Consider the following 26031-nt stretch of genomic DNA (forward strand, 5'->3'; position numbering starts at 1 on the left):
TGAAGGTGTTAACCATCATTTCTTGCTAAAGCGGTAGTTTTTCCTGTCTCTCTCCCTGGGGAAGTTACTATTTTTTCAGAATTTGGCACTTCAAGACAACGTAACAAACTAACCAATGCCACAGAAGAGAGTTATGCTGTTAGTGAAACAACTCTGGAGATATAGGACTGTTCTTCTGGGTTTCATTTTATTTATTTTTGATTTATTCTTTTTAGATATACATTACAGTATAGTGTATTTTGACACAGTACACATGCAATGGAGTATAACTTATTCTATTTAGGATCCCATTCTTGTGATTGTACCTGATGTGGAGTTTCACTGATCATGTATTTATATATGAACATAAGAAAGTTATGTCTGATTAATTCCACTGTCTTTCCTATGCTCATCTCCCCTCCCTTCTTTCATTCCCCTTTGTCTAATCCAATGAACTTCTATTTTTTCTTCCCCCTTCCCCTTATTGTGTGTTAGCATCCACATATCAGAAAGTACATTCAGCCTTTGGTTTTTAGGACTGGCTTATTTCACCTAGCATGATAGCCTCTGGTTCCATCCATTTACCAGCAAATGTCATAATTTCATTCTTCTTTATGATTGAGTAATATTCCATTATGTACATATACCACATTTTCTTTATCTATTCACCTGTTAAAGGACACTGAGTTTGGTTCCATAGTTTTGCTACTGTGAATTAAGCTGCTATAAACATTAATGTGGCTGCATCACTATAGTATGCAGATTTTAAGTCCTTTGAGTAAAAAACAAAGGCGTGGGATATCTGGATCAAATGGTGGTTCCATTCCAAGTTTTCTGAGGAATCTCCATACTGCTTTGTGTTTCATTTTAGAATAAGTTAAACCAACCAACCAAGGTAATAACAGATTTTAAAAATTACTGCTTTTCTGAAATTATTAATCATGTATTAGAATTTTTTTCTTATGATAGCATAATTGTTAAGAGCCATTTTATTTCTGGATTTGATTCCAGGCTTAACGACATAGTTCATTAGGGAAATTACTTGATGTGTTTGTACCTCAGTTTCTTTATTTCTAAACTTTACCTTCCATAAAGATAATAGTAATGTCTACTTCACAGGGTTGTTTGAAGACTGAATGAGTCAATATTTGTAAAGCACTTAGAGGAGCATAAAATAAAAGCTTTGTACCTTGGGTAGGTGCAGAGGGTTAGTAAATCGCTCAGGGTTTGTGGCAATTAAATATAGGAAGCAGCTTGTTTCATATTTACCCAGAATCCTGTAAGCCCTTATAATTTAAGTACTATGTTTGTTGAGGAAAAAACAGATGTTAAGTTTTCTCCCTAGACAAAGGAGATATAAGAGGGAAAAAAAATACCTCTGCATGCCTTTCTGACTTCACAACTTAATAAAACCAGCACATATTGCAAGTACAATTAGAAAACAAAAAAAATTCAAGTTTTCAATAATTACTTTCATATTTGTAGACAGTTTCCCATCAAATCCCAGTAAAATAGTAACCACACAAATTCTCAACTACTCATGAACTAGTCACAAAATTATGACCTTTAGATTACTTCTCATTTCCTTCTCTCTGATACAAACTTTAATATCTTTTTACTTTTATGGGTTTTTTCCCCCAGGATCATAGTGATAAATACTAGAGTGATTTTTTAAATAGTCATTCATTTTATACATCTTTTCCAATAAATGAGTCTTTTATTCAAACTCTTTTTTAGTAGATGAAATGATTGAAAGTGGAATCACAAAATCAATGACTCAGCAATGAAAAATAAAATCCCATCTATGTGCATCTCATAATAGAGCACACATATGCCTTCCTCGATGAAAGTCTGAAATATATTTTTTGTAACTCTCAATTGATTTTTAAAAGTTTTTAAGTGTGTAGTGCTGACTACAGCAGGAAACTGCTGAAGAGGTTACATTGCCTTTCTACCTGCGTTGAGTTAGTGCATTCTGGGTATCCTTTCTGTCAAGAAATTAATCAGGGAGATGGGGAAATTTACTGAGAAGGACTCAACCACGTATACTATCTATAGTGTTTAAGCACAACATGTCAGCACGTGTATTCCACTGTACACCAAAATTATTGTGATAGCACTGTTTCCAATTAGCACCAGTACCAAGGGCATTCTGGACACCCAGATGATGGTGGTTTTATGAACTTTATTCTAGGATCTGCCTTGATGTCTAACAGACACATTGCTACTCCATATGGTGTTGTATGCAGTTAGACACAGTTGGGGTTAGCAACTGATATAGAAAATTTTAAATGTAAAAAGGAAAATTGGGGAATGAACTTGTTTTTTAAAATTTCTTCAAAGAAGGATTCACAACAGGTGAAGTTTCTGTTTGGGCAATATTGGAAAAAACTGTTCCCACTTTTTTTAACAAACATTTATAAGGTTCTTAATCCATGCCGGTGCTTTACAAATGTTGACTCATTTTTCATAACCACCTTGAGGGAGGAACAAAGAGGTTTAACAAATTGCAGGTGATAGGGGAATTATGTGCAGCTAGAGCTACTTGCCCTGTGGTTGACAGGGAGCACCTGCTAGTATCTGTTGAGCTGGGCAGTTGGAAACTCTGTCCTGTGCTCCTAGGGCAGAGGCCATTACCTTTCTCCTCTTTCTGCTCCCATTGTATCATATTTCAGGTTTCTGTGATAAAGATCTGAATACAACTTGGAGAAACAAACTCACGCCCTGCCCTGCCTTCTAAAACCCAGTGATGAAAAAGTTTTCTAAAACTCCTGGAGAAAAAGCGACCAGAGAGAGTCAGGATGAAAGAATTTTAACCTGGAATGATGGTGCAATGTGATGATCATTACTATCCAAAGACACCAATTGGTGTGAATATACTATGTGTACAACCAGAAATAAGAAAAATTGTGCTCTATATATGTAATAAGAATTGTAATGCATTCTGCTGTCATATTTAAATTTTAAAAATTACATAAAGAAAACAAAGAATCTGAAATCGCTCATCAGAAAACAGAGACGTGTTTCCAGAGAAAGAGGACCAACATGGAATACAAGACAGCCCCGTATTAAATGAAATGGAATGTGTGTGTGTGTGTGTGTGTGTGTGTGTGTGTGTGAGAGAGAGAGAGAGAGAGAGAGAGAGAGAGATTGAGATTAGTGTTTCCTATCTCATTTGCATGATTCTATTTGCTGCTCTAGGACACCAGCGCTGCGCAGACCCACTCCCTAGAGTCCAAGAGCCTGCTGCTCCATGTTATCAGAAAAGCTAACTCCTTGAGCCTGCTCCTCCCATCCCTCTGCTCTTCAGTTTAAGAGTGGCCGACAGTCCGGTATTGCCAAGATCAAAGTTTAACCCCTTATAGGTGGGATATTAGATCTCCGGGGGAATTTCAGAGGTCGCCAACATTTCAGAGGGAAGAAGGAAGTTAGTCAGGATCCAAAGAAGAGGTCATGTTACATTCAACTGTTGACGTTAATCCCCATTCCCACCAAATGGAAAACGCAAACAAGATAATTGGGGATTGAGGATATACAACATGAGAAGCAAGTCGAATATTCTCTTCAATCTGCGATATTGACTCAAGTTTTGAACAAGAGAATGAATTTCAGGTGTATATACAATAAGCAAAATCAAAAATTAGGGACATACACAGGAAAGGTATATAGTGAACTAAGCAAAACCTAGGACCCCCTTCGCCCTCTTCCTTAAACCCCGACGTCTGATAACTAGTATCATCCCCTTCCTCTAAAAACTTGGCACCCTCCTGCAGTGGATCTCCCAGGCTCTCAGGATCTCCCAGCTCTTGCCTCCCTCTTTGCCCTATGCGCTAAGGTCACTGGGTGCCCACAGTCCCCCTCGGAGGTGGTTTGGGATGCAAAGCGAACAGCCCAGAGACGCCGGGAGTTAGGTAGCAGGGCCAGGCGGGCGGCACCGGTGTGTCCCCCCTGCTCCAGCCAGGGGCGGGGCGGCGACCTCCTTCCGCCCGCGGGGAAGCACCCGGAGCTCCGGGAATTTCCCTGGCCAGGGGCTCTGGCCTTTCCCGCCAACCATGCATAAAAGGGGCTCGCGGATGCCCGAGAGCCACAGAGCCAGGACAGCAGCCCCTCGCCACAAGCTCTTGCACTCCAGGCTCCGCCGCGATCCTCCCGCTGAGTCCCATGGCCCGCACCGCCTCCGCCGTCCCCCGCGCCCCGCGGCTCCTCCAGGTCGCTCTGCTCACGCTGCTCCTGGTAGCCGCCTGCCGGCGTGCAGCAGGTGACCCGCGTCCTGGGGTCCCCAGTATGGGACTGGGATTGAGGGTACTGGGTGAGGACGCCTAGGATGGGGACAGCCCCGCTAATCCGGTCTCTTCTCCTCAGGGGCGCCAGTGGTCTCTGAACTGCGCTGCCAGTGCTTGCAGACTGTGCACGGAATTCACCTCAAGAACATCCAAAGTGTGAAGGTGATGTCCCCAGGACCCCACTGCGCCCAGACAGAAGTCATGTAAGTTCCTTGCGGTCAGAGGCTGCTGCCCTCCACCTGGCTCCCCTCCCCCTGCCCCTTGCCTCACTGGGATCCTCCTTTCTCTCTGCAGAGCCACTCTCAAGAATGGACAGGAAGCTTGTCTCAACCCTGAGGCCCCCTTGGTCAAGAAAATCATCCATAAGATGCTGAACAAGTGAGTTATGGTTTCTGTTTACACGTGTAAATGAAGTCATTATATTAGGAAAACCCATGGGTGGCTGACCGACTAGAAATTGTGACTGCTATCTTAGCAACTTAGCCATAAGATAATTAATGTGCTAGGGAAGAGGGGCGAAATTTATTTCCTAGGTTTTGCATCCCCATCAGAACCCTGTCTCTATTCCAGTGAGTGTAGGTAACAACTGCCTTCTTTAAAATTGATAAATGTCAGTTAGGTATGCTAAAGAGCTTTCCACTTGTTAAAAAATACATCCCCCCTGCCACAGTCCCTTCTGGGGTTCCAATCTGGTATTTTGTAGCATGAGGCCCTGAAGTTTAGTGGTGAAAAGATTTTGCAGAGTAGAAGTCTGGATTCCCCCAATATCTATTAACTTTTGGCTCAGAATAATTATTTCATTTTATCTGAAACTTAGTAAAATAAGGGAAATAATAGTAAGTATTTCATGAGCTAAAGGAGGCCCAGTGTGACAGACAGCAATAGGTTCCGGTTGTTAGTAGAACATATCTGTAATAGAATAGAGAAAACAACCCCCCTCCCCACCCCCCATTCCTAAATGAGAACATCCACCATCCTAGAGGTCTCTGCTGCTAGCTCAGCCATCACAGGCATCAAAGTCCTCTTGGAGCCAGGCTGGGAAAACTGGATTCAAAAACTCTGGAGCTGAGGGGACAGAATGCTGCACAGCCACCTTTCCTGAGCAGCTATTTAAAGACAGCAATTTTTTCATTCCAGTGGCAATTCCAGCTGACCAGGGGAAGGAGGAAGCTCCTTGGTGACTGTTCCTGACCCAGGACCTGACTTCATATGAAAAAGAGATGAAAAGATAGCTCCCGAGGCCGCCCGGAGTGGCCTTAGTATGCTTGAACATGTCTTCTGAGAGCTCTTCTATTTATTTATTTGTTTCTAAAGATTCTATTTTAATATTTTATTTATAAAATAATTAAGGGTATGATTAAATCTACTTGCACATGGTATCATTATATTTATTGTTCGTTTTATATCAAATCCATATTAGTTCAACTCTGATTCTTATTTAATTTGCCATCTGAGGGATTCAAGCAAACAGAAAGTAGAGATCATTGTCAAGGAAGGAGAATGTGCATACACATCTATTTTTGTAACTCTTTTAAAAAAAATGTCAGTTGCTATTTATTGAAATGGCTTTCCAGTACATAGTCAACATTTCTCATGTTGAAGCTTTATGAACTACAATGTTCTAAATAACCCCTGGACATTTTATGTCTTTCTTTTGTAAGGCATAATGCCTTTTTCAATGTTAGTTATGTAATATGTTACTATGTCTTAAAACAAAGAGGTTTAAATATCAATGTTTTTACAAAGAATGTGAAAATAAAGTATTTAAAAATCAAGAATGTTTATTTTATTTCCTGGAGGGGAAAAGGGATATCTTTACTAGATAATTTAATGATTTACATCAGTGTTTCTCAACCTTTTCTTCCTGGGGACTCAGTTTGCTGCGTTGACAAATCATGAGTCAGGCCTAATTTCATCTGGTGATGGATTTCACTTCTCTTGGCTCACACCTAATTAAGAATGTGCTTCTCCAAACTGTAGGCTATTCTTGATGTGAGAATTATTAATGTAGCTGGATGATGGATGGATGGATAGAGGAAGAGATATAGATGGGTGTAGACACAGATATTCTTTAATGAAGTGGACAATGAAATGGTGGTAAAGTTAATTTTTTTTCTTCAAAACTATTTACACATGTCATCAGTGGAAGCAGAAAAAGTGAATGTCTGAGTACCTGTAAAAAAAAGACTAAGCTGCAATTCAGGTTCAAGTTTCTAACTCTCATAAACATAAGAAATTACCACCAAGTATAATGTTTTTCTAATTCTTTATACTAATTATATGAGACATGGCTCTAAGGTTTGACTACATCAGTTCCCACCCTTCCTAGTGAAGTTTATGTAGAATTTGATACAATGTTTATCCTGGGAAAGCCTTTGGATAGCTTGGTATTCAATGCTGCCCAAGGATGACAGCACAATCTATGTTTCCAAGAGAGACAAAAATGCCATGTCTAAAGAGAAAATGTATCAATAAAAAAGAAAGATATTCTAAATCTGAAAAGAAAGAAGAAATTTTTGTACATGTGTGAGGTGTGTGCTCATCTCCAATTTAGGACTGATTCAGGAACCCCTGAGTTTAGGTAAACACCTCCAGTAGATGCAAGAAGGCTGGTCTTGCTGCCTGAATGCTTGAGATCAAGTTCTGGCTTGGCTCAAGTAGCTAGGTAAATAAGGCCCTAAGCAGCAGGAAACAATCTCTCTGAGTTTTTTCCCCCACATCCAAAAAGTTAAAAATTATCTCTTCATAACTCCCAGATATTAATTGTGAATGAGATAAAAAAGGAAGAAAGTTTATAAACTGCACAGTAATAAATAAATGCAAACCATTCCAGAAATTCCATAAACGCTAGCACTTACTCTCTAACCCTGAGTTAGAGGACACTGGGAAATGTTACAAATAGGACCCAAGAGCTCAATAAAGCCACAACTTGAACCTAAGTTCAGTCTTTATTTTCAACATTGTCTGGAGTTTGCTGTTCTGGATGCTGTGTTCCAGTCAATATGGAACACAGAACACAAGAAGGACAAAAGAGATGATTTTATTTATATGATGGTTGAAGACAGATTTCAAAGGATCAGATAAACTTTGGGGTAAATTCCAAGTATATCACTGTAATCCTGAGCAAGTTTTGTGACTTTACTTGACTTTATTTCCCCTTCTATAGAATGAAGATAATAACAGAGTATATACCTTCTGAAGTGATTCAATGATTAAATGTTATTGATGGCTACAAAAAACTGCTTCTTGTCCTGGGTTCCCAGGACAATGTCATGGACACATCTCAGTCTTTAGATCAAAAGAAAATGTAAATTGTAGTTTCCATAACAAATCACCCTATACCTTCAAAGTGCACAGCAGTTTCCTATGGGGGAGTGTTATGGCAGGAAGTGAGACACAAGGATGTGTGAGGTGGTAGTCCAGGGTGAAGGAAGTAGGAAAAAAATAGTATGTATTATATCTTCACTGCATGAGGAGATCCACAGGAAACAGCAATGACCAGAGGGACTGAGGTTTCCTGAGAAATGCTACCAAAGGAGACAGTGGAGAGGAGGAAATATGGTTGAGGCTATTCTGTCATTGCAAGTCCTCTTTGTAAGTTCTCCTGAGATGTCCTCTCAAGACTCCCAAATGTAACAGAAAAGACATTGGGGGATGGTGGAGGTGGAAGGCCCACATTAGAACAGTGGGGGCCATCCAGAAAAGGCGTGATAGTGTTTCTTTCTCTGGATACCTATCCAACTAATAAGGAAAAAGGCTAGTCCCATGTACATCACCAGTGCCCCACTTCACATCCCTCCATTCACCAATGAGTTCAGCAGTTGCAGTGGGCAACAGCTTCTCAACTTGACCTCTCTGTTCTTCAACTTCTCTTTCTGAGTGCTTTGTTTGCGAAAGGGGACTTGGCAGAGAGTCGGCACCATTCCCATTCCAGAAGGCCTATGATTTAATGCCCTATGATTTAGAGGAAACCCTTATGGAAGGACAGAACTTAGTAGATGAAGACTCTGTTTTCCCAGTCCCTTGCTTAGACAATGCTAGAAATTCTTTTTCTTCTCTCTTTCTCTTTATAAATATGTGTGTGTGTGCATAGAGAAAGTTATAATAATATATAATATATATCATCATATATTATATATATTATATATATACACACATATGTGTGTATGCATGTGATATTTTTAAATAAATAAATTTTATTGTATCCTAAGAAATTTATTTTAAAATAAAGCTAGATATAGTATAAAATAAATATATAAAATACGTAAAATTTCTTCGCTCTTCATTATGTTCACATTTTCATTTAGACACCTGAGCATATTTAATAGCTATTTTTAAATCCTTAGTCATTAGTTTTATCATTCTGTCATTTCTGATTCTGTTAATATTGACTAATTCCTCCACTTCCCCTGTGGCTCAGGCTGTTCCATCTCTTGGCACTCTTGGCATGTGCGTAATTTTTTTTAAACTGGATACAAGAAATTTTTCTTATTATCATGTATTAACTTGTGCCTATTAATGGGGTTCAGTGGGATATTTCCATACATGCATGCAAGGTACATTGATCAAATCCAACTATCCTTTTTCCACTCTCCCCAGCACAGCACTCTTCTCAATATCTAATAATCACTATTCTATTTTCAAATTAACTCTTTACTTCTTCCTTTTTCTTAAGTTTTCCCATATGAGAGAATATTTAGTCATTCTGGGTTTGGCTTATTTCACTTAACATGATGTCCTCCATTTCTACCAATTTTCTTGCAAAAGATAGGATTTCATTCTTTATGTCTAAATAATACTCCATTTTGTGTATGTATTACACTTTATTTTTTATCCATTCATTTGTTGATGGGCACCTAGGCTAATTTCATCTATACCTTAGCTATTGTGCATAGTGTTTTAATAAACATGGTAATGCAGGTATCTCTTTTATTTTCTTAAGACATATATCTAGGTATAGGATAGGTGGATCACATGGCAGTTCTATTTTTAGTTTTCTGAGGAAACTATACAGTTTTTCACAGAGGTTGTGCTAGTTTATATTCTCAACAACAGTGTATAAGTTCCTTTATCTCCATATTCTCACCAGCATTTTAATTTCATGCATTTTTTGATAACCACCATATTAACTGGAGTAAGATGGCATCTTATTGTAGTTTTTGACTTGCATTTCCCCAATGGCTAATGAGATTGAACATTTTTTTTTATCTATTGATTATCCATTTGCATTTCTTCTTTTGAGAAGTGTGCATTCAGATGACTTGTGTGTTTTTAAATTAGAATACATATTTTTGTTAAGCTCATTGAGTTACTTGTATATTCTAGATATTAATCATCTGTCAAATGAAAAGTTTGTAAGTTTTCTGTTATTCTATAGGTTGTTCTTCACTCTGCTGATTATTTCCTTTGTGGTGCAAAAGACTTTTAGTTTGATATTGTTGGGGGTCTCCCTGAGAACTCCCCGGGCCTTTCAAACATGGTGGTGGGCAAATTGCCAGTGGGCAGCTAGAACTCCCCTGGCCTTTCAGATAAGGAGCCCCTAATGCAACATGGCTACGGGCAAGTTGCCAGTGGGCGGATAACAAGTTGTTTTGAAAACCTTCTAATTGGCCCTCCCGTCTTCCGTACATGTGGACAGTTCGTGCCCCCCATGAATCTTATGCAGGGCGGACGGGTGTGCACAGTAGGTGATGACCTGACCTTTACTATGATTGGCCCCGGGAGCTTCCTGGTTTAAGATAACTGACTCTCACTTTCTATATAAGCTAGAACCAGCTTGCAGTAAAGTGCTTCATCTTTGTCACTGCTATCTGTGTGTGCGTTTTGATCTCCGACGACGAGCCTTGGCCTTGCAGATATAATCCAATGTGTCATTTTTGTTTGTTTGTTTGTTTGTTTTCTGTACTTTTAAGGTTCTGTTGAGAAAATCACTGCTACATTAATGTCTCAGTGTTTCCCCTCTGTTTTCTTCTAGAAGTTTCAGAGTTTCAGGTCTTTGATCCACATTGACTTGATTTTGGGACAAGGTGAGAGACAATAGTCAAGTTTCAATGATTTGCATGTGCATATTTAGTTATCCTGGCACCATCAGTTTAAAAGGTTCTTTTCCCATGTGTTTTTTGTGTCTGTGTCAAGAATCAGTTGGCTGTAGATGTGGGTTTACCTAGAACCTCTATTATGTTTCATTGGTCTGTTAATCTGTTTTTAAGCCAACACCATGCTGTTTGGATTACTATGGCTCTGTAGTATTTTCTTGAAATCAGCTATTGTGATGCCTTCAACTTTGTTCTTTTTTCTCAAGATTGCTTTGGCTTTTCAGGGTTATTTTGCTTCCATATAAATTTTAGAATCATTTTTCCAGTTCTGTGAAGAATGTCATTGGAATTGGACTGGATCTGTAGATTACTTTGTATGGATATTTTAACAATATTACTTCTTACAATCCATGAATCTTAAAAGTCTTTCCAATTATTTGTGTCTTCTCCAATTTCTTCCAACACTATTTTGTAATTTCTAATATAGAGGTATTTCCTAGATTGTTTTTTCTCTTCTTCTTTTGTGAATGAGCTTACTTTTATAATTTCTTTCTCATCAAATTCATTATTGGTGTATTAGAAAGGCAACTGGTTTTTATAATGTTGATTTTGTATGTTACTACTTCACTGAATTTATCAGTTCTGATAGTCTTTTGGTAGAGTCTTGATGTTTTCCTACATGTAGAATCTTATCATCTGCATAAAGGGATACTCTGCTTCCTCCCTTCCTATTTATATGCCTTTTCTTTCTTTCTCTTGCCTAATTGCTCTGGCTGAAACTTCTAGTAGTAAGGTGAATAACATCAGTGGGAGTGAACAATCTTGTTTTGTTCTTGTTGCTTTCAAAACTTCTCTGAAAAAGAAACTAAGTAGTTTTGTTAGAGTCTGTAAACAAGTCAGGATGGCGCCTGGCATTTTGCCAGAGAGATGTTAGAGTCTGTAAACAAGTCTGGATGGCGCCTGGCAAAATGCCAGAGGGAGTGGTTTGTGAAGTAATGCCAGCAAGCCATTAAGTGTGGAGATTCCTTATTGGTTGACTGCTGTATCTAGTTTATGTAAATTAAGATAAGCTGTGTGGAATGTATAAATACCTCTGTTGTCCTACAATAAACGGCTCCCACTCCTGCTGTATCAAGCCACACAAGTTGTTTGTCACCCCCCCTCCCCCCAGGTTATTTTGCTGCAGCTGGACTGCGGCATAGTTTGGAGAGGAAAAAGTAAATAAGATCAGAAAATAATCTCTTGGCAGTCAAGTAGGAGCTTGGTTCAAAAATCTGAGAGATTGTGAAAAAAAAAAAAGTAATACCATTCTGTGCATTATATAGTTAGCGTGGGAGATGCTCAGAGATTACTAAAGAATTATCAAATGTCAGATAACTATTTTATTACAGAAATGGGCCAAAAATAAACTTTATGATGCTTACTTAGTACAGGACTATCTTCACTAAAGTAGATGTTTCTCAAGGTTGCCAAAGAATAAGAAATGGGTTCAGCCACCTGAAGTCCGTTGCTACATTACTCTATGAACTATCCTTTGTTTCCTCAAAACATAGTGGCTTAAAAAAACGACTGCCAGTATTTTCTAGCTAAGGATCATCAGTTTGAGCTGGATGATGCAACAACCTGGACTGGGCTCAGCTGGATGGTCTTTCTATTGAGATCTTCCAGGATCACTCATGTGGCTATGGTCACCTGCTGAGTTGAGGCACTGCCTCACTCCCATTCTAGTGCTTGGTGTTCTCCAATAGCTGGGACTCCTATTTCTAGCAATGGGGCTTTGTTCTCCTTAAATGGATTTAGCATTCCAAGAGGGCAAGAGTGGTAGGTGAGCCATCTCCTTGATTTCTTCCCTTCTTCACCTGGAACATCCACATTGTCAATTTTGCCACATTCTTGTCACCAAAGCAAGTCATAAAGTCAGCTCAGTCAAGGGGTTTGGGAAAAAGATTCCCCCTTTTAAATCAAGAAGTCAATAAGAATGTGTGGGGCTGGGGATGTGGCTCAAGCGGTAGCGCGCTCGCCTGGCATGCCTGCGGCCTGGGTTCCATCCTCAGCACCACATACAAAGGTGTTGTGTCCACCAAAAAACTAAAACATAAATATTAAAAATTCTCTCTCTCTCTCTCTCTCTCTCTCTCTCTCTCTCTCTCTCGCGCGCGCGCACACACTCTCTCTTTAAAAAAAAAAAAGGGTGGATATTTGTAACCTTTCTGATATTCAATTTCCTCACCTATAACATAGAAATATTTCCTGGGAAGTTTCCAAATAACTTACAAAAATTCATAGAGCAGCATTGGCACAAAGTAAAATACAGTGTTGCTATTATTATATTACATTGCATCACAGTATAGATATATCTTTTGAAGAATGAAACACAGGATTACAGTTAAAAGTGGAACTGTTGAAAATTCAACTAATAAAACAGATTGTCCATAAAATCTAAGATATTGACAATCTCAGCATTTTAAACAAACCAGATATAATTGTATTTTAATTGTGCTTCAGATATGACATAAAATTTTAATAGGTCTATGATTAAAGAACCACAGTTAATTAAAAAAAAAAAAGTCATGTAAAAATAGAAAAAAGAAACTTTTAAACTGTCATTATGTCCTAGGCTTATCTTTGAAGTTTTGGTTAAATAAATTCTTTTGAGTCTTTCAACATTTATGTTACCTTAATTTTTGTGTATTTCCTTAATATCATCATAATATCTATACAGCGTTTCATTACCATTACTTGCTACCGAGGAAATATGAGACTTCAGGAAATTAAAGTTGTGTCTGAATAGCACTTCTGATTTATTTGCAGATTTTTAATTTATATAAAATCAAGATCTGATCAGATCAGACTGAATGCTATTGGGTTAAAACATCTCAGTTTGAAACTTACTTTTTTCCCCTTCCTTAACCTTTCACAAATATGTTCCTCTTTGTATGTGTGTCTGTCTCCAATGTGTATCCATTTTGTTTTAGGATGAGTTTCCTCTGTTTTTTTAACAACTCCAATGTCAGAAGGAAGACTCTGAAAAGTCTTCCTTAACTCCCCTAGTGGAAGCTCTACTCTTCTCTGTCTCCAGAGTGCTATATATATATATATATATATATATATATATATATACACACACACACACTGTGTCAGTCAGTTTTCCATTATATGTAACAATGAAATAATCAATTTATAAAGAAGAAAGTTTCATTTTGGCTCACAGTTTTGGAGATTTCAGTCCATGACCAATTGGCCTCATAGCTTTGAGCCTATGGTGAGGCAGCATGTCATGGCAGGGAGAACATGGTGAAGCAAACTGCTCATCTCTTGTCCAGGACACAAAAATGAGAGAGGAAGAGGACAACCACAGACCCACAACCTCCTTCAAAGGTATGCCTCTAATGACCTGAAATCTTCCACGGGGCCCAACCACTTAATGTTTCTACCACCTCCCAATAGTACCAATAGTACCAAACCAAGGACTAAGACTTTAACACATGGACCTTTGAAAGACATACTGGATCCAAACCATGGCAAACACAGACTATTGCATGCCTGTCTCTCCAAAGAGGCTGTGAACTTCTCAAGAGGAGAAATTCAATTTTTATTATCTTTAAATACCAACATCTAGGAAAGTCCCTGGGAGGTAATAAATTCTCAATGAAAATTAGCAAATGAAAAGATAATTTCATCATATAAGCTAAGTTTATCTGCAGACTATACCAGTCCTTTGGAGATCCCTGATTCTTCAGTTAAGTGCTATTATGGGTTGGACTATGTCCACTTCAAATTTATCTGCTAATGCCCAAAGCCCCAGTAATTCAGAATGTGACCTTATTTTAATTTAGCTCTTAAAAGCAGTAATCAGATTAAAATGAGGTCACTGGGATAGGCCCTAATCCAATAAGACTGATGTCCTTATAAAAGGGGGAATTTGGGGATAGATGTATATTCAGGGAGAATACCACAGACACGTGAGACAACCATCTACACACCAAGGAGCAATGCCTGTAACAACAACTCCTTATCTCCTGGTCCTAAAAAATAACTTTGATATTAGACTTTCAGTCCCCAGAACTGTAAAAAACAAAAAAACAAAAAAACAAAAAAAAAAACAAAAAAAAACCAAACAACAACAACAACAAAAAAACACCACTTCTGTCATTTAAGCCATCCAGTCTGTAACTATGATAGCATATGATAGCCTAGGAATATATAAATATTTTGCCCTTCCTTTTATTGATGCCAAAAAATAGAGTAAACACGAGATATTTAAGGACACTTGGAAACTACTCAAGTAAAAATTAAATAAACCTCACTTAATTTAGCTTCAAGCCCATGGAAACTGCTACCTTCAAACCCCAAGTAAATTCTAGTTTTCTTTTATTTTTTAAGGCAAAGGTTATTACAGTCTGGACTCCATTTTCTTTGTAGGTTATCTGTGCTGAGGTATTGTTTTGGCTTGATAAATTCTACTAAAACCTCAAGAGGTATTATGCAAATAATTATAAATGCCAAAAGCAAATATTTGCTGAGAAATACTATCTTAAGTCTCTTCTTTATGCAAACATGGCATTTGGAAAGATTCATAAATGTTCTCAAACTCTATTCATTAACCACAATTGGCATTGAACTTTTCACATTATGAAGTCTCAACCTCAGGAAATAATAGATTCCTTTCTCTATTCAGAAAGTTCATCCCATCCTGTCCCTAGACCTTTAATTTAAACAAAGCATGAAAAACAAACCCAGTTTCCTTATTGGCTTGTAAATGGCAAGCATGCCACTTATACCTTGTGCCTTTCATTCTCCAATGGGGAGAGAGAATGGAAGAAGAGAAACAAAAAATTCTCAGGGTGTCAGTGATCACATAAAGGTGGGCTGCAGTTCCACCACCCACACAAGCATTCAGATCAAGGAGAGACATGGCTGCTCAGAGCTCACCAACACTCCTGCTGGCGCTCCTTGTCCTGGGCATCTTTGGTAAGCCAACTATGATGATTTTCTTTTCCTTTTGGTTACTGAAAAAAGTTTAGAAGAGATTCCAGTTCTAATGAGCTTGTCTTGGTCAATAAACAAAACATAGAAACTCTAAAAGTAAAGCTTAAGTAGGCATACATTTAGATTGCAAAGTGACAAAAATTTCTTATGGAGTTAAATAAAAGATACCTGTTTAATTCCCTAGAAATATTTGGCTGTGGGGCTGGGGTTGTGGCTCAGCTGCAGAGTGCTTGCCTAGCATGCGTGAAGCACTGAGTTCGATTCTCAGCACCACATAAAAATAAAATAAAGGTTATTGGGTCTGCCTACAGCTAAAACAAATACTTAAAGAAACATCTGGCTGTAAGTCTATGCTTTTACTTTATAGATATGATAGCAGAAGTATTACTACAAATAGGTTTAGGGTATTTGTTATAATAATGGTATGCATATAGAAATGCTACCTTCAATTGATAAAATTCACAATAATCTTTATGTTTAGAACTTTTCATAAAAGGGAATCAGGTGATTTTACCATTATATGCATTATATGTGTTATCTTATTGACTATTCATACTTTAAAGCAATGAACTAATGCTCTAGTGTATCTACCAATTTCTCAAATGTAGTAGATGCTCAGTAAGTGATCCCTGAACATAATAATATCCAACGATTAGGTTTGTGTGATTGCCTTCCTAAATATTTATCAGTACTGAATTTGTGCATCCAATTGATACCCTGCTGCATTGATTTCAAATTTCAAATAATAGTTATTTGAAATTGATTTCAAATTTCAAATAAATAATTAAGAGTCTGTATTTGTTTTCACTGGGGGTTTTTCTATACTTTTCTCACACAGCTGATCTCTGTAAGGCTCAAGAGTTACGATGTCGGTGTATTCAGACACATTCTGACTTTATTTCTCCCCAATTCATTGAAACATTACAGTTGATACCCGAAGGTGTTCAATGCAGCAGAAAAGAAATCATGTAAGTAGTGATGATGTGGGGGAATATGGAAACTCCAGCATTGATGTTTTCAAAGAGGGCATTTCCTTATAAAATGTGCTAGATTGGGAGTATAGGGAACCAGGCTCCTGGGTTGTTATTCCTTCACAGACTAGGAAGATAATTGTCTAGTATTTATGCTCTCATTCCTGAAAACATCATGTACTCTCTTCAGAAAACAAATGAAGAAAGAATCTCAAATGGGGACACAGAGTATGAATTCTTTAGAAGAACTTAGCTTTGAAATCAATGAACAAGTAAAATAAGCAAAAATACTCAGCCATGAGTAAAGATAAATGGGAAGTTAATTCATCATCAAGAAATCTATTACACACTGGGATATACAAATAAATTCAATATGGCTTAATGGCCTTTGTGATCATCTTTCTGGGGCATCAGCCTACAAACACACAGCTTGGATACTCTGGGGAATACATCTGCTTTTCATTAAAATTTTTTAAGATAATGAAGTATATTTGCATACTGATTCAATTATTCATTGCTGGCTCAACAGTTGCCCCAATTTTGTGTGAAACCGACACATCATCTCACAGTAGGTTGCAGGATGTGGGCTGGGTTCTCTGCTTGGAGTTTCATAAATATAACAACAGGTGTCAGCTGAACAGAAGTCTCACCTGGAGGCTCTGGGTAAGAATCCTCTTCTAACTCCAATTGCTGGTAGAATTCATCTTTTTTTTTATGTTGTAGAAATGAGGTCCATATATTGTTGTTGGCTGTTCATATATCTGAGGTCACTCTCAACTCCTGCAGAATGCTCTAAGTTCTCTCCATGTGTCTCCCTTCACATAAGCAATGAAAATGTGCCCCATATTGTATCTCTTCCAATTTTCTCTTCTGCTACCAGCCAGAGAAAATTCACTACTTTTAGGGCTTATGTCATTGTTTTAGGGTCCCTAGAATAACAATTCTTTGGATTAATTTAATCATATAATTAGAAACCATAGTTACATCTGCAAATTCTTTTGCCTTATAACCTAATCATGAGGGTAGTATCTCATCAGATTCTCATACCTGGGCATATGGATGGGAAGCTTAGTGGGGCTTCTTAGGATTCTGCCTAAAAATATTTTTAAAACCTATGAATATATATGGGTACCATTTGAAGAGCAGTTGTAAAATAAACTTCTGCTTATTTGCTACCCAGGCTGAAATCTAGAACATAATAGTATGTCAGAAGCCTCCATGTGTGAACTTCCTATTATAGGCCAAGTGGTGCTTCTCTTTCCAATACCCGAGTTGAAGCTCTAACCCCCAGAACCTCAGAATGTGAGTGTATGTCAACATAAGTTCTTTACAGAGGTAGTCATGTAAAAGCAAGGTCATTAGGGTGGGATCTAACCCAATATGACTGGTGTCCTTATGAAAACAGGAGATCAGGACACAGACAACTTGTGGGTCAAGGGTCAACCATGTGAAGACATGGTGAGAACATGACCATCTGCAAGCCAGAGAGAGTCTTCATGAGAAACCAAACCTGCCAGCATCTTGATCATAGACTTCCAGTCTTCAGAATTGTGAGAACTCAGAAATTTGTTTATTCAATAAATTTCTGTTGTTTAAGCCACCCATTCCATGGGATTCCAAGACAGTCAAAACAAAACAATATCCTTCCCAAATCATACCCATCCCCTTCCAAGAATTAAACACTATTTTGAATTGTGTCACTTCTTGCTTTTATTTATAGTTTTACCAAATAGGTATGAAACCTACAGCAATCATTATTTATTTTGCCTTTTTTGAACTTCAGGTCAATGAAATTATGCTATATGTATTCTGTAACTTGCTTCCATCATTTAACTTCATATTTTATGATTCATTCATTTTCATGTGTTTATCTGTAATTTATTCAATTTAAGTGATAGTATTCCATTATATCAATACTAAATATATAAATATAAAGTGTATTTATCTGATATGCTCTTGGGTTCTTTCCAGATTTTTGCTATTACAACCATTCTTTATGTTTCCTGGTTCATGGATTTGAAAGTTTCTTAAATTTTCATAGAAATTCAATAGAAATAACCCATTTTACTTAGAGTTTGTATATCTTCAACTTTGCTAGTTAATGACACACTATATTACAAAGTAATACCAATTCACACTGCTTCCTGAATAAAATCATCTGTTGCTGCACATACTGGCCAATAACTGGTATTGTCAATCTGATGAAAATGTATTGGTATCATGTTGTTCTTTTAACTCACATTTCTATATTATTAATGGGGGTGGATAATTAATCATGTTTATCAGCATTTATATTCTACCTTTTATGAAATTTGTGTTTATTTGTTTCCTCCTTTTCCAATTTGGATGTTGCCTTTTCCCTTTTGACTCACAGGGGTTCTTTAAGTACTCTGCATACTAATCCATGTCAGTTTTATGAATATAACACTTCATTTTCCAATTTTTGGCTCATATTTTCATTCTTTCTATAGTGTCTTCAGTGAATACAATTTTGCATTTTTACTATACTTGAGTTTGGCAATACACTCTTTTCTGGTTAGCATTTTTAATGTCATGTTTCAAAAAATACTTCATGGATTTTCCAGAAATATTCTTCTATATTATCACCTGAAATACTTTAGTATTATCCATTATGTTTAAGGCTTGAATCCACCTTTAATTTATTTTTGCATATATGATGTGAGAAAATTATCCAGTTTTATTTTACTTTTTTCACATGGATCAAAAATTAACCCAGTGATATTTATTGAGATGCCATCATTTCCCCACTGATCTACAATGTGCAATGCCACTTCTGCCATAAATTGAGTTCCCTTTAAGTAGAGGTCTGACCCCTCTATTCTGTATTACTTATCATATTGTCTCTACCTATATGCAGTCTTCCTAATTAACATTTTATAATAATTGACATCTAAAATGGACAATTAATCCATTTTTTCCTCCAAGACTGACTTGTTTCTTATTGGACTTCTGTTCCTTCACATAAATTTTAGAAGCAACTTGAAAATTGCACTAAGTTAAATTATAATTTGAATGAAATTTCTTCAAAACCATAGATTCAGAATTATTGACATCTTTATAGTACTAAAATTTCCATTTCAAGAAAAGGGACTTGTTCCCAATTTATTGAGGACTTCTTTAATGTTTCTAAGATTTTATAATTTCCCCCATACAGGCTCTTCATATTTTTTAATTAAAAAATCTTATTTCTAGATACTTTACATTGTTTGGTGGTATTATAACAGGCATATTAATAAAAGTTCACAGTTCAGCTGTTAGTGTTTAGACATTTGTATTGGTTTTTTTAATCATCAACCTTTTACTTGGTCATATCATCTGGGAATAATGGCAGTTTAATTTTCTTTTTTGAAAATCTTAGGACATTTATTTATCTTTCTTGCTTTGTTCAGAAGGTTGTGCTAAAAGTAGATAACTTTGGTTTGTATCTGCATTTAAAGGAATACTTTCTATTTTTTACCATTTTGCATGACATATGATAGTTATTCCTTGTATTGGTAATTTTCTAAGTGTTTATTATTATCATGTATTTCACAATTGAATATTATGTGATGGTATTTTCTTAAACATTGGAATATACACCTTTGGCTCAGAGTGTGGTGAGATGATATAGTCCTTATGTAATAATCTTTATGGAGATACTGGTGGAGCTTTGTGATTCTTATAGTACACCTAAAAACCAAAGAATTAATTTAAATAAGAAATTTATGCTTTCCCTGTTCAATTTAAAAAAAAAGGTTTAATGAGTTCCTGATTAAATCAGAGAGATATAACAATAAAGAATATATAATAACTGATTGACAACTGTCAGCCTAGAAGATATTATATTGAAGTAGATTTCTCAGAGTCTAGCACTATACCTGGTACATTTTAAGTCCAAAAAAAAAATCTGTGGATTGATTGACACCACAAAAAACTCTAAGACATATATTTCTTTAGTTGTTTGAAAAATTATTAATGCATGTTGATATGGCTAAAAGTCATATTCCAATAATATGATTAACGGTTTGAGAAATCTAGGTGTTCATTTTAAGTATATGCATTTCATGTTGCAGAAATTATAATTAATATATTTAACACATTATTATATTAAGTATAGTTGTAGTTTAACCAAAATACTTTTTTATTTTCAGAGTCACACTGAAAGATGGGCAATTAGTTTGTTTGGATTCTGAGGCCAAATGGGTGAAGGCTCTTCTTGAAAAGGTACAATTAAGGCCAAGAGTGCTCACATTCACATTTTCTCATTTTTATTTTAATTACAGATATGTTTAGAAATATATACAGATTGTTTTAGATTCGAATAAAACTACAAGATTAGAATAAGTCTATTCCATAGAAACCAAAAGAATAGTTAGTCCCCAGAGTAGTAGCATTCACATTACCAGGAACCTTGTCAGGAAAATTCTCAGGACTCATCTCACAGTTACTGAAGCAGAAACTCTGAGAGTGAGCCCCAAAATTTGCATTTTAACAAGGTTTCCACATGTTTCTCAAGTTGAACGCCTAGTCCACATCTTCTATTTAATATGCTAACCAGGGTTATCTGTTATAAATAAACCTGTTTAACATGAAAGTGATATAAAATTGCTATCATCTACCTGTCTTATGCAGATCAACTAAGTAAGCTATTGGCTTATTTGCTGAAAGAAATTTTAAGAAGAAATGCTTTTCCTTTAGGAAAATATGGCCATTTATTTCTCCACAACATTTCTACAAATTAAGTTACCAAATAGTATTTGCAAATTGTTGGATAGAGAAGAGATAATGAGCACAGGCAAGTGATAATAGGTGTGTATTTGCATTAACTTCTTTTAAAAATAAAACAATACTTAGATTTTTAAAGCCATATTTAGAGTGAAGAGTTGACCAATTAGAAAACAACTTCTGGGTTTTTTTCCATTAGAAAATTAAGTGGATTTGGAGCCTCTGATTCACTTGTGGGTCACCTTGGTGGTAGAGTAGTGTAACATGATCGGAAGAGCTGTGGTTTAGATTCCCAGATCTATCAGTTATAAATTATGTCATTCTGGAAATTAGCACCAGAGGCTCACATGTTTTCATTTGTTTTCACACTGGTCTCTAGGGGAGAAAAATGGATAATACATGCAAAATATTTAATTATGGCTCTTGTTAATGTTCAACTGACTGACTAAATGTGCTTCATTCTTCATTCTTTTGCCTAGTCTTTTAAATATTTTTTTACAGGCATCTTTCTTAAAACAGCCCACATGTGGGTTATCCTGTGTATCTGTGTAGTTACATGCTACTCTGCTTGTATCATAGGTCCCTTAACTGATGACACAAGAAACACGACATTCAATGATTAGTAGGAGCTCTTTGTATCGTTGTGAGGTTGGACATACTCCAGAATGTTCTCTGAAGGTGGTTCCATCTTCTTGCTAATTAAAGACTGGAATGAATGGCTTTATCTACGTATTCTGGAGACCTAAATGTTGCTTTCAGGAAGATGACTGGCTGCTTACAAGAGGAGTAATGGGAAGTACAGTGACAAAACTTCCATTATATAGGAAAGATAAGTCCCAAATCTCAGAGTAGGCAAGAAGTTTCCCTGTCAGACTCAGTATCTTTCTAGATCCCACTTCCTCCATTGCTGTCCCCTACTACCTTACTGTCCATTTCACTTCATTGCAGACCCTGCTGTTTGCCTCCCATGTTTCCACCCCGTACTTTGATATTACATTTAATGACATCATGATTTCTTTAAATCAACACCCTGGTCTCTTGATTGCTTAACCTTTTGACTTCCAATGACCTTCACTTCAACCCCATTGTAGGAGGAGCCTACAAACTTGGATCACAGTATAAAGCAGAATTGATTTATCTCCAGTGCCCAAAAACAAAACACTTCTTTCAGAGGAATCTTTGATTCATTGTAAGATCTGAAATAAAAGTATATTTAAGACAGAATTGAGGCATAATCAAACGTATGAGAAAATTATCTTAAATTTTAAGAATTTACTTTGAAATAAAGCAAACCGAATGAATAGCATTGATCAAAAGTAGAAGTGACTCTCAGTAGGAAACTAAAGTCATCATGAAAGGGAGGAAGACAGGAAATCTAAAACCATCTAGACTCTAGCAAGATCATGAGGACGCTACCCAGAATGGTGAAGCCATGTTCTGACCATTTAACTTTTTCCTGGTAGAATTTCTGCATATGCATATGCAGCAGCATCAAATACTGAGTAAATAAATGTCAACTTTCTTGTTTTCCATTTCTGAAGAAGAATGTGTTTACAGCTGAATGATTTTCTCATGGAGCCAAAGCAGGATGCCATCTCAAAAGTAAACTATTCAGTCACTGGGGTTCTTAAGATTTCTTTCTTTGCCTTTTTCTGCCATCATGAGATTCAATCCTAGATGTTGACATTTTAATCCCACAATAGAAAAGAAGGCATGGTTGTGGATCTTTGCAAGGCAGAGTATTATAACAAAGATCCTTGTATAAAATCAGAATCTTTAACAGGAACACATCTACTAAAGAACACAGGTTTATAATAAGGCAGCTCATCTGTCTCACAAAATAAACATTTAAGTCTCCACAAAGGGTCTACTCTCAGGCAGCTTCGGGATTCCTTTATAGTACCTATGTGGTCTTGAAACTCCTTGGGAGAATAAAGGGGCCCATATAAAAGTCTGAAAGAAATGAAATTAAACCTGCCCTAAGGGCATACCTTCAACATAGACCTCATAGAAATCTCAAAAGTAAAACCATGCTGAAGATAAGTTCATAGTCAAAAGTCACACTTCTGAGGAACCATCCACCCTAATTAGAAGTCAAAACCCACAATAAACAGCATCTCTAAATTAAAAAGGTTAACATCAACAAAGGAGTCCATTATAAATAGGGTTCAAACCATTAGACACAAAAGAATAAATTGAAACACAAGAAATTAATAAGATACAAGAAGACCAAGTAGACTTTGCAGGGAAAGCCCAAGCAGGTAACAATAAAAGGAATAACAAATTAAGAGGGGAGGGGAGGGAACCTCTAGAAATAAACACAATATTATATTCTGGGGTCTTTTGTAGTGCTAGAGATTGAACCCAAGGCCTAATACATGCTAGACAAGTGCTCTACTACTGAGCTACCTTGCCAGCTCTAAAGATGGAATCATACAAGATGAAAGCTTATAGAATAGTTTAATCAATAGATTTGATTAAGCTAGAGATATAAGGAAATTATCTAAAATGCAGCAAAGAGATAAAAATATAGCATATGCAAAAGTGAGGTAAGAGACTTGGAGAATAATATAAGAATATCTATCTTACTTCTGACTGTAAAAAGAGAGAGAAAGGGTGGAAGATAATATCTAAAAGGTTAATGACTGAGAATTTCCTAGGACAGATGAATTTTCCAAAATCAGGGAGACCAATAGGTTATGAGCAGGACAGAAAAATAAAATTGGCCCTTTAGTGACACTGTGTTGAACCTGAGAGATCCAAATGTCAAAGACCTTAGAACGAAAAGCACAACTTACTATGTGTCAGGTACACTTGAAGTAGGATTCCAGGAAAGATCAAACCTGTGCCAGTTCCCTGAAAAAAAAACATGATTTTTCAATAATGGAATTGCTCTGTATGAATTAGAGTCAAAGCGTAAGAAGTCTGCTTTTTTTTTGGGGGGGGGAGGTTTAGGACTGTAATGAAGAATTAAAATCACCAAATGTGGTATATATAACTTTTATATCTAAATTTGGGATGAATTCTAAAGGAAACTAGTATTGTAGATATCAGGGTTAGTGATGTATTGACTTATGGACAAGTTTTACTAGTAATGTTTGTGGTCCAAAGCCTATATACCTAATGACTCACACTGTTAACATTTCTTGCTATGGCCTTTCTCTCTAGGTTCAAAGAGTTGGTATCAAACTGTAAACTTCTGAATACATTGAGAAAAGTAAACCTTTCTTATTGCAACCCCAACACCCCATCTTGGTATGTTAATATGGGAAAGTGGTAAAAATTAATAGTTAAAACAGGTTTGGAGCACACAAACCCTAGTCCTACTAGTTACAAATTAAGTGACTCCAGGCAAGTAACTAAGACCCAGACTGCTTCTGTGAAGTGTTGACACTTCACACAACATCTACTTTATTTGAAATTAATTGAAAAGACTGAAGAAGCAAATGTCTTTCACCAATTTATGATCTAGAAGTCAATCAAATTTCTTGCATTCTTTCTAAAAGTACTATTCCATTTCTTGGCCTAAAGCTCTTATTAATACTGAACCCTCTACTCTGCCTCCTTATCCTTCACCTCATCTAATATTTTAAGATCCAGAGAAAGACTTTGTTTGCCACTAAATCCAGGATGTTTTCCCAGATCCCTCAAAATTAGGATGTCTACTCCTTATCCACATAAACTGCCAAAATTATAGTTGCTTCATATTTAACCTCACTTCATAGAAGGAGGTTTTGAGTCAACACGAATTTAAATGACTTGCCAAAGTTAAAAAAGAGTTAGTGGCAATGCCAATGCAAGAAGATAAGAATCCTAATTTTTATCCCAAGGCATTTCCCCTACTTCCAATTCAGTTATCCAGGTAAGCCCCAGACTAGATACACCAAACCTCTGTGGGATGTTAAGACATAAAATCTGCAGAAAGAAACCCTCTGCATATTTCTAGATGAGGCATGTTTCTTCCCCATGATATAGAAATTAACTTCTTGGGTTGACTTAACACATCCTGATGCCACTCCCTGGCAGCCCTCCCAGCCTCCTTTCACTGAATCACCAGGTGCCATGAACTTGGTGCATACTGATACCTATCTCCTGTATTTTTCCTTTTAGTCTAACAGAAATATGTCATTATTTTAATGAAGCCAATCTCCTTCCAGAACTCACCATTCACACAGAGTATTTCTCTTCCCTTGAGCCTCATTCATTGTATGTCACAGATTAAGACTTATCCCACCATCTCTCACTCCCACCCCTGTGCAAACATACATGTGCCCCCGTATCTATACCCAACCCCATGGGTCAGGAAGCCCAAGGAAGAGGAGATACATTCATTAACCTCCACAAACCTGCTACTTCTCTTTTTCCCCCCCACATTTTATTATACTACCTTTCACCCAGCTGCTTAAACCAGGGACCTAGGGTCACTGAAAACTGAATTCCTCTGTTCCATATGAAACCAGCCTATAAGTCCTACCATTTCTACCCCCTTATTACCCCTCACTTATCCCTCCTTTGTCTTCTGCCACAGCACTTGTTCTCGTCTTCTCCAATTTTTATTGTAGCACTGAAATAACCTCTTAACTAGTCTCCCTGACTCCAGTCTGCCCCTATTTTAGTCAGTCTTATTCACTAAAAAGTGATTTGTTTTAAAATTCAAATTTCACAAAGTCACTCTCCTGCTTCAATGCTTTATGTATGAGAATAGGATACCAGAGTCAGAATATTTATGTCCCTCCAAAATTCATATGTTGAAGTCTAATCACCAAGGCGGAGTGTGGAGAACAGTGGCAGTGACTGGGAGACCAGTGTCTGAGACTGGGATCCCTGATGACTTCGTGGCTGTGGTATGCTTGTGACTGGGAAAGTTTCTGTGCAAAGGTGTAGGATGCCCAGTTGCTATGGCAATGCTCTCCATGGGGAGACTCTGTTGCTGTAGTCTTATCAGCTTCCACCTTGCTCTCAGGCACACAGCTCCTGGGAATGAAGGGACTTCCTGGCTAAGACAACCACAGTTATTCACCAGTTCCTCTGCTCCTGTATCTGCCCACG

The 26031-nt window shown here is 37.0% G+C and overlaps 1 protein-coding gene across 1 annotated transcript; it reads left to right on the forward strand.

The window, feature by feature from the left end:
* The first annotated feature begins 4137 nt into the window (after positions 1 to 4137).
* On the forward strand, positions 4138 to 4644 carry LOC143405681 (growth-regulated protein homolog gamma-like). Its single transcript, XM_076864040.1, has 3 exons — positions 4138 to 4237; positions 4342 to 4465; positions 4557 to 4644. Exons 1-3 carry the CDS (start codon positions 4141 to 4143, stop codon positions 4642 to 4644), a joined length of 309 nt encoding a protein of 102 aa, XP_076720155.1. The 5' UTR covers positions 4138 to 4140.
* The last annotated feature ends 21387 nt before the right edge of the window (positions 4645 to 26031 follow it).

The sequence above is a fragment of the Callospermophilus lateralis genome, chromosome 8, assembly GCF_048772815.1.
Source record: "Callospermophilus lateralis isolate mCalLat2 chromosome 8, mCalLat2.hap1, whole genome shotgun sequence".
NCBI classification, from domain to species: domain Eukaryota; kingdom Metazoa; phylum Chordata; class Mammalia; order Rodentia; family Sciuridae; genus Callospermophilus; species Callospermophilus lateralis.

Bases quoted from the DNA above. Each gene is read 5' to 3' on its own strand.
- LOC143405681 (XM_076864040.1), top strand. From the start codon at position 4,141: ATGGCCCGCACCGCCTCCGCCGTCCCCCGCGCCCCGCGGCTCCTCCAG. The intron at 4,238-4,341 runs GTGACCCGCGTC...TCTTCTCCTCAG, and splicing joins CGCCTGCCGGCGTGCAGCAG to GGGCGCCAGTGGTCTCTGAA. The intron at 4,466-4,556 runs GTAAGTTCCTTG...TTCTCTCTGCAG, and splicing joins TGCGCCCAGACAGAAGTCAT to AGCCACTCTCAAGAATGGAC.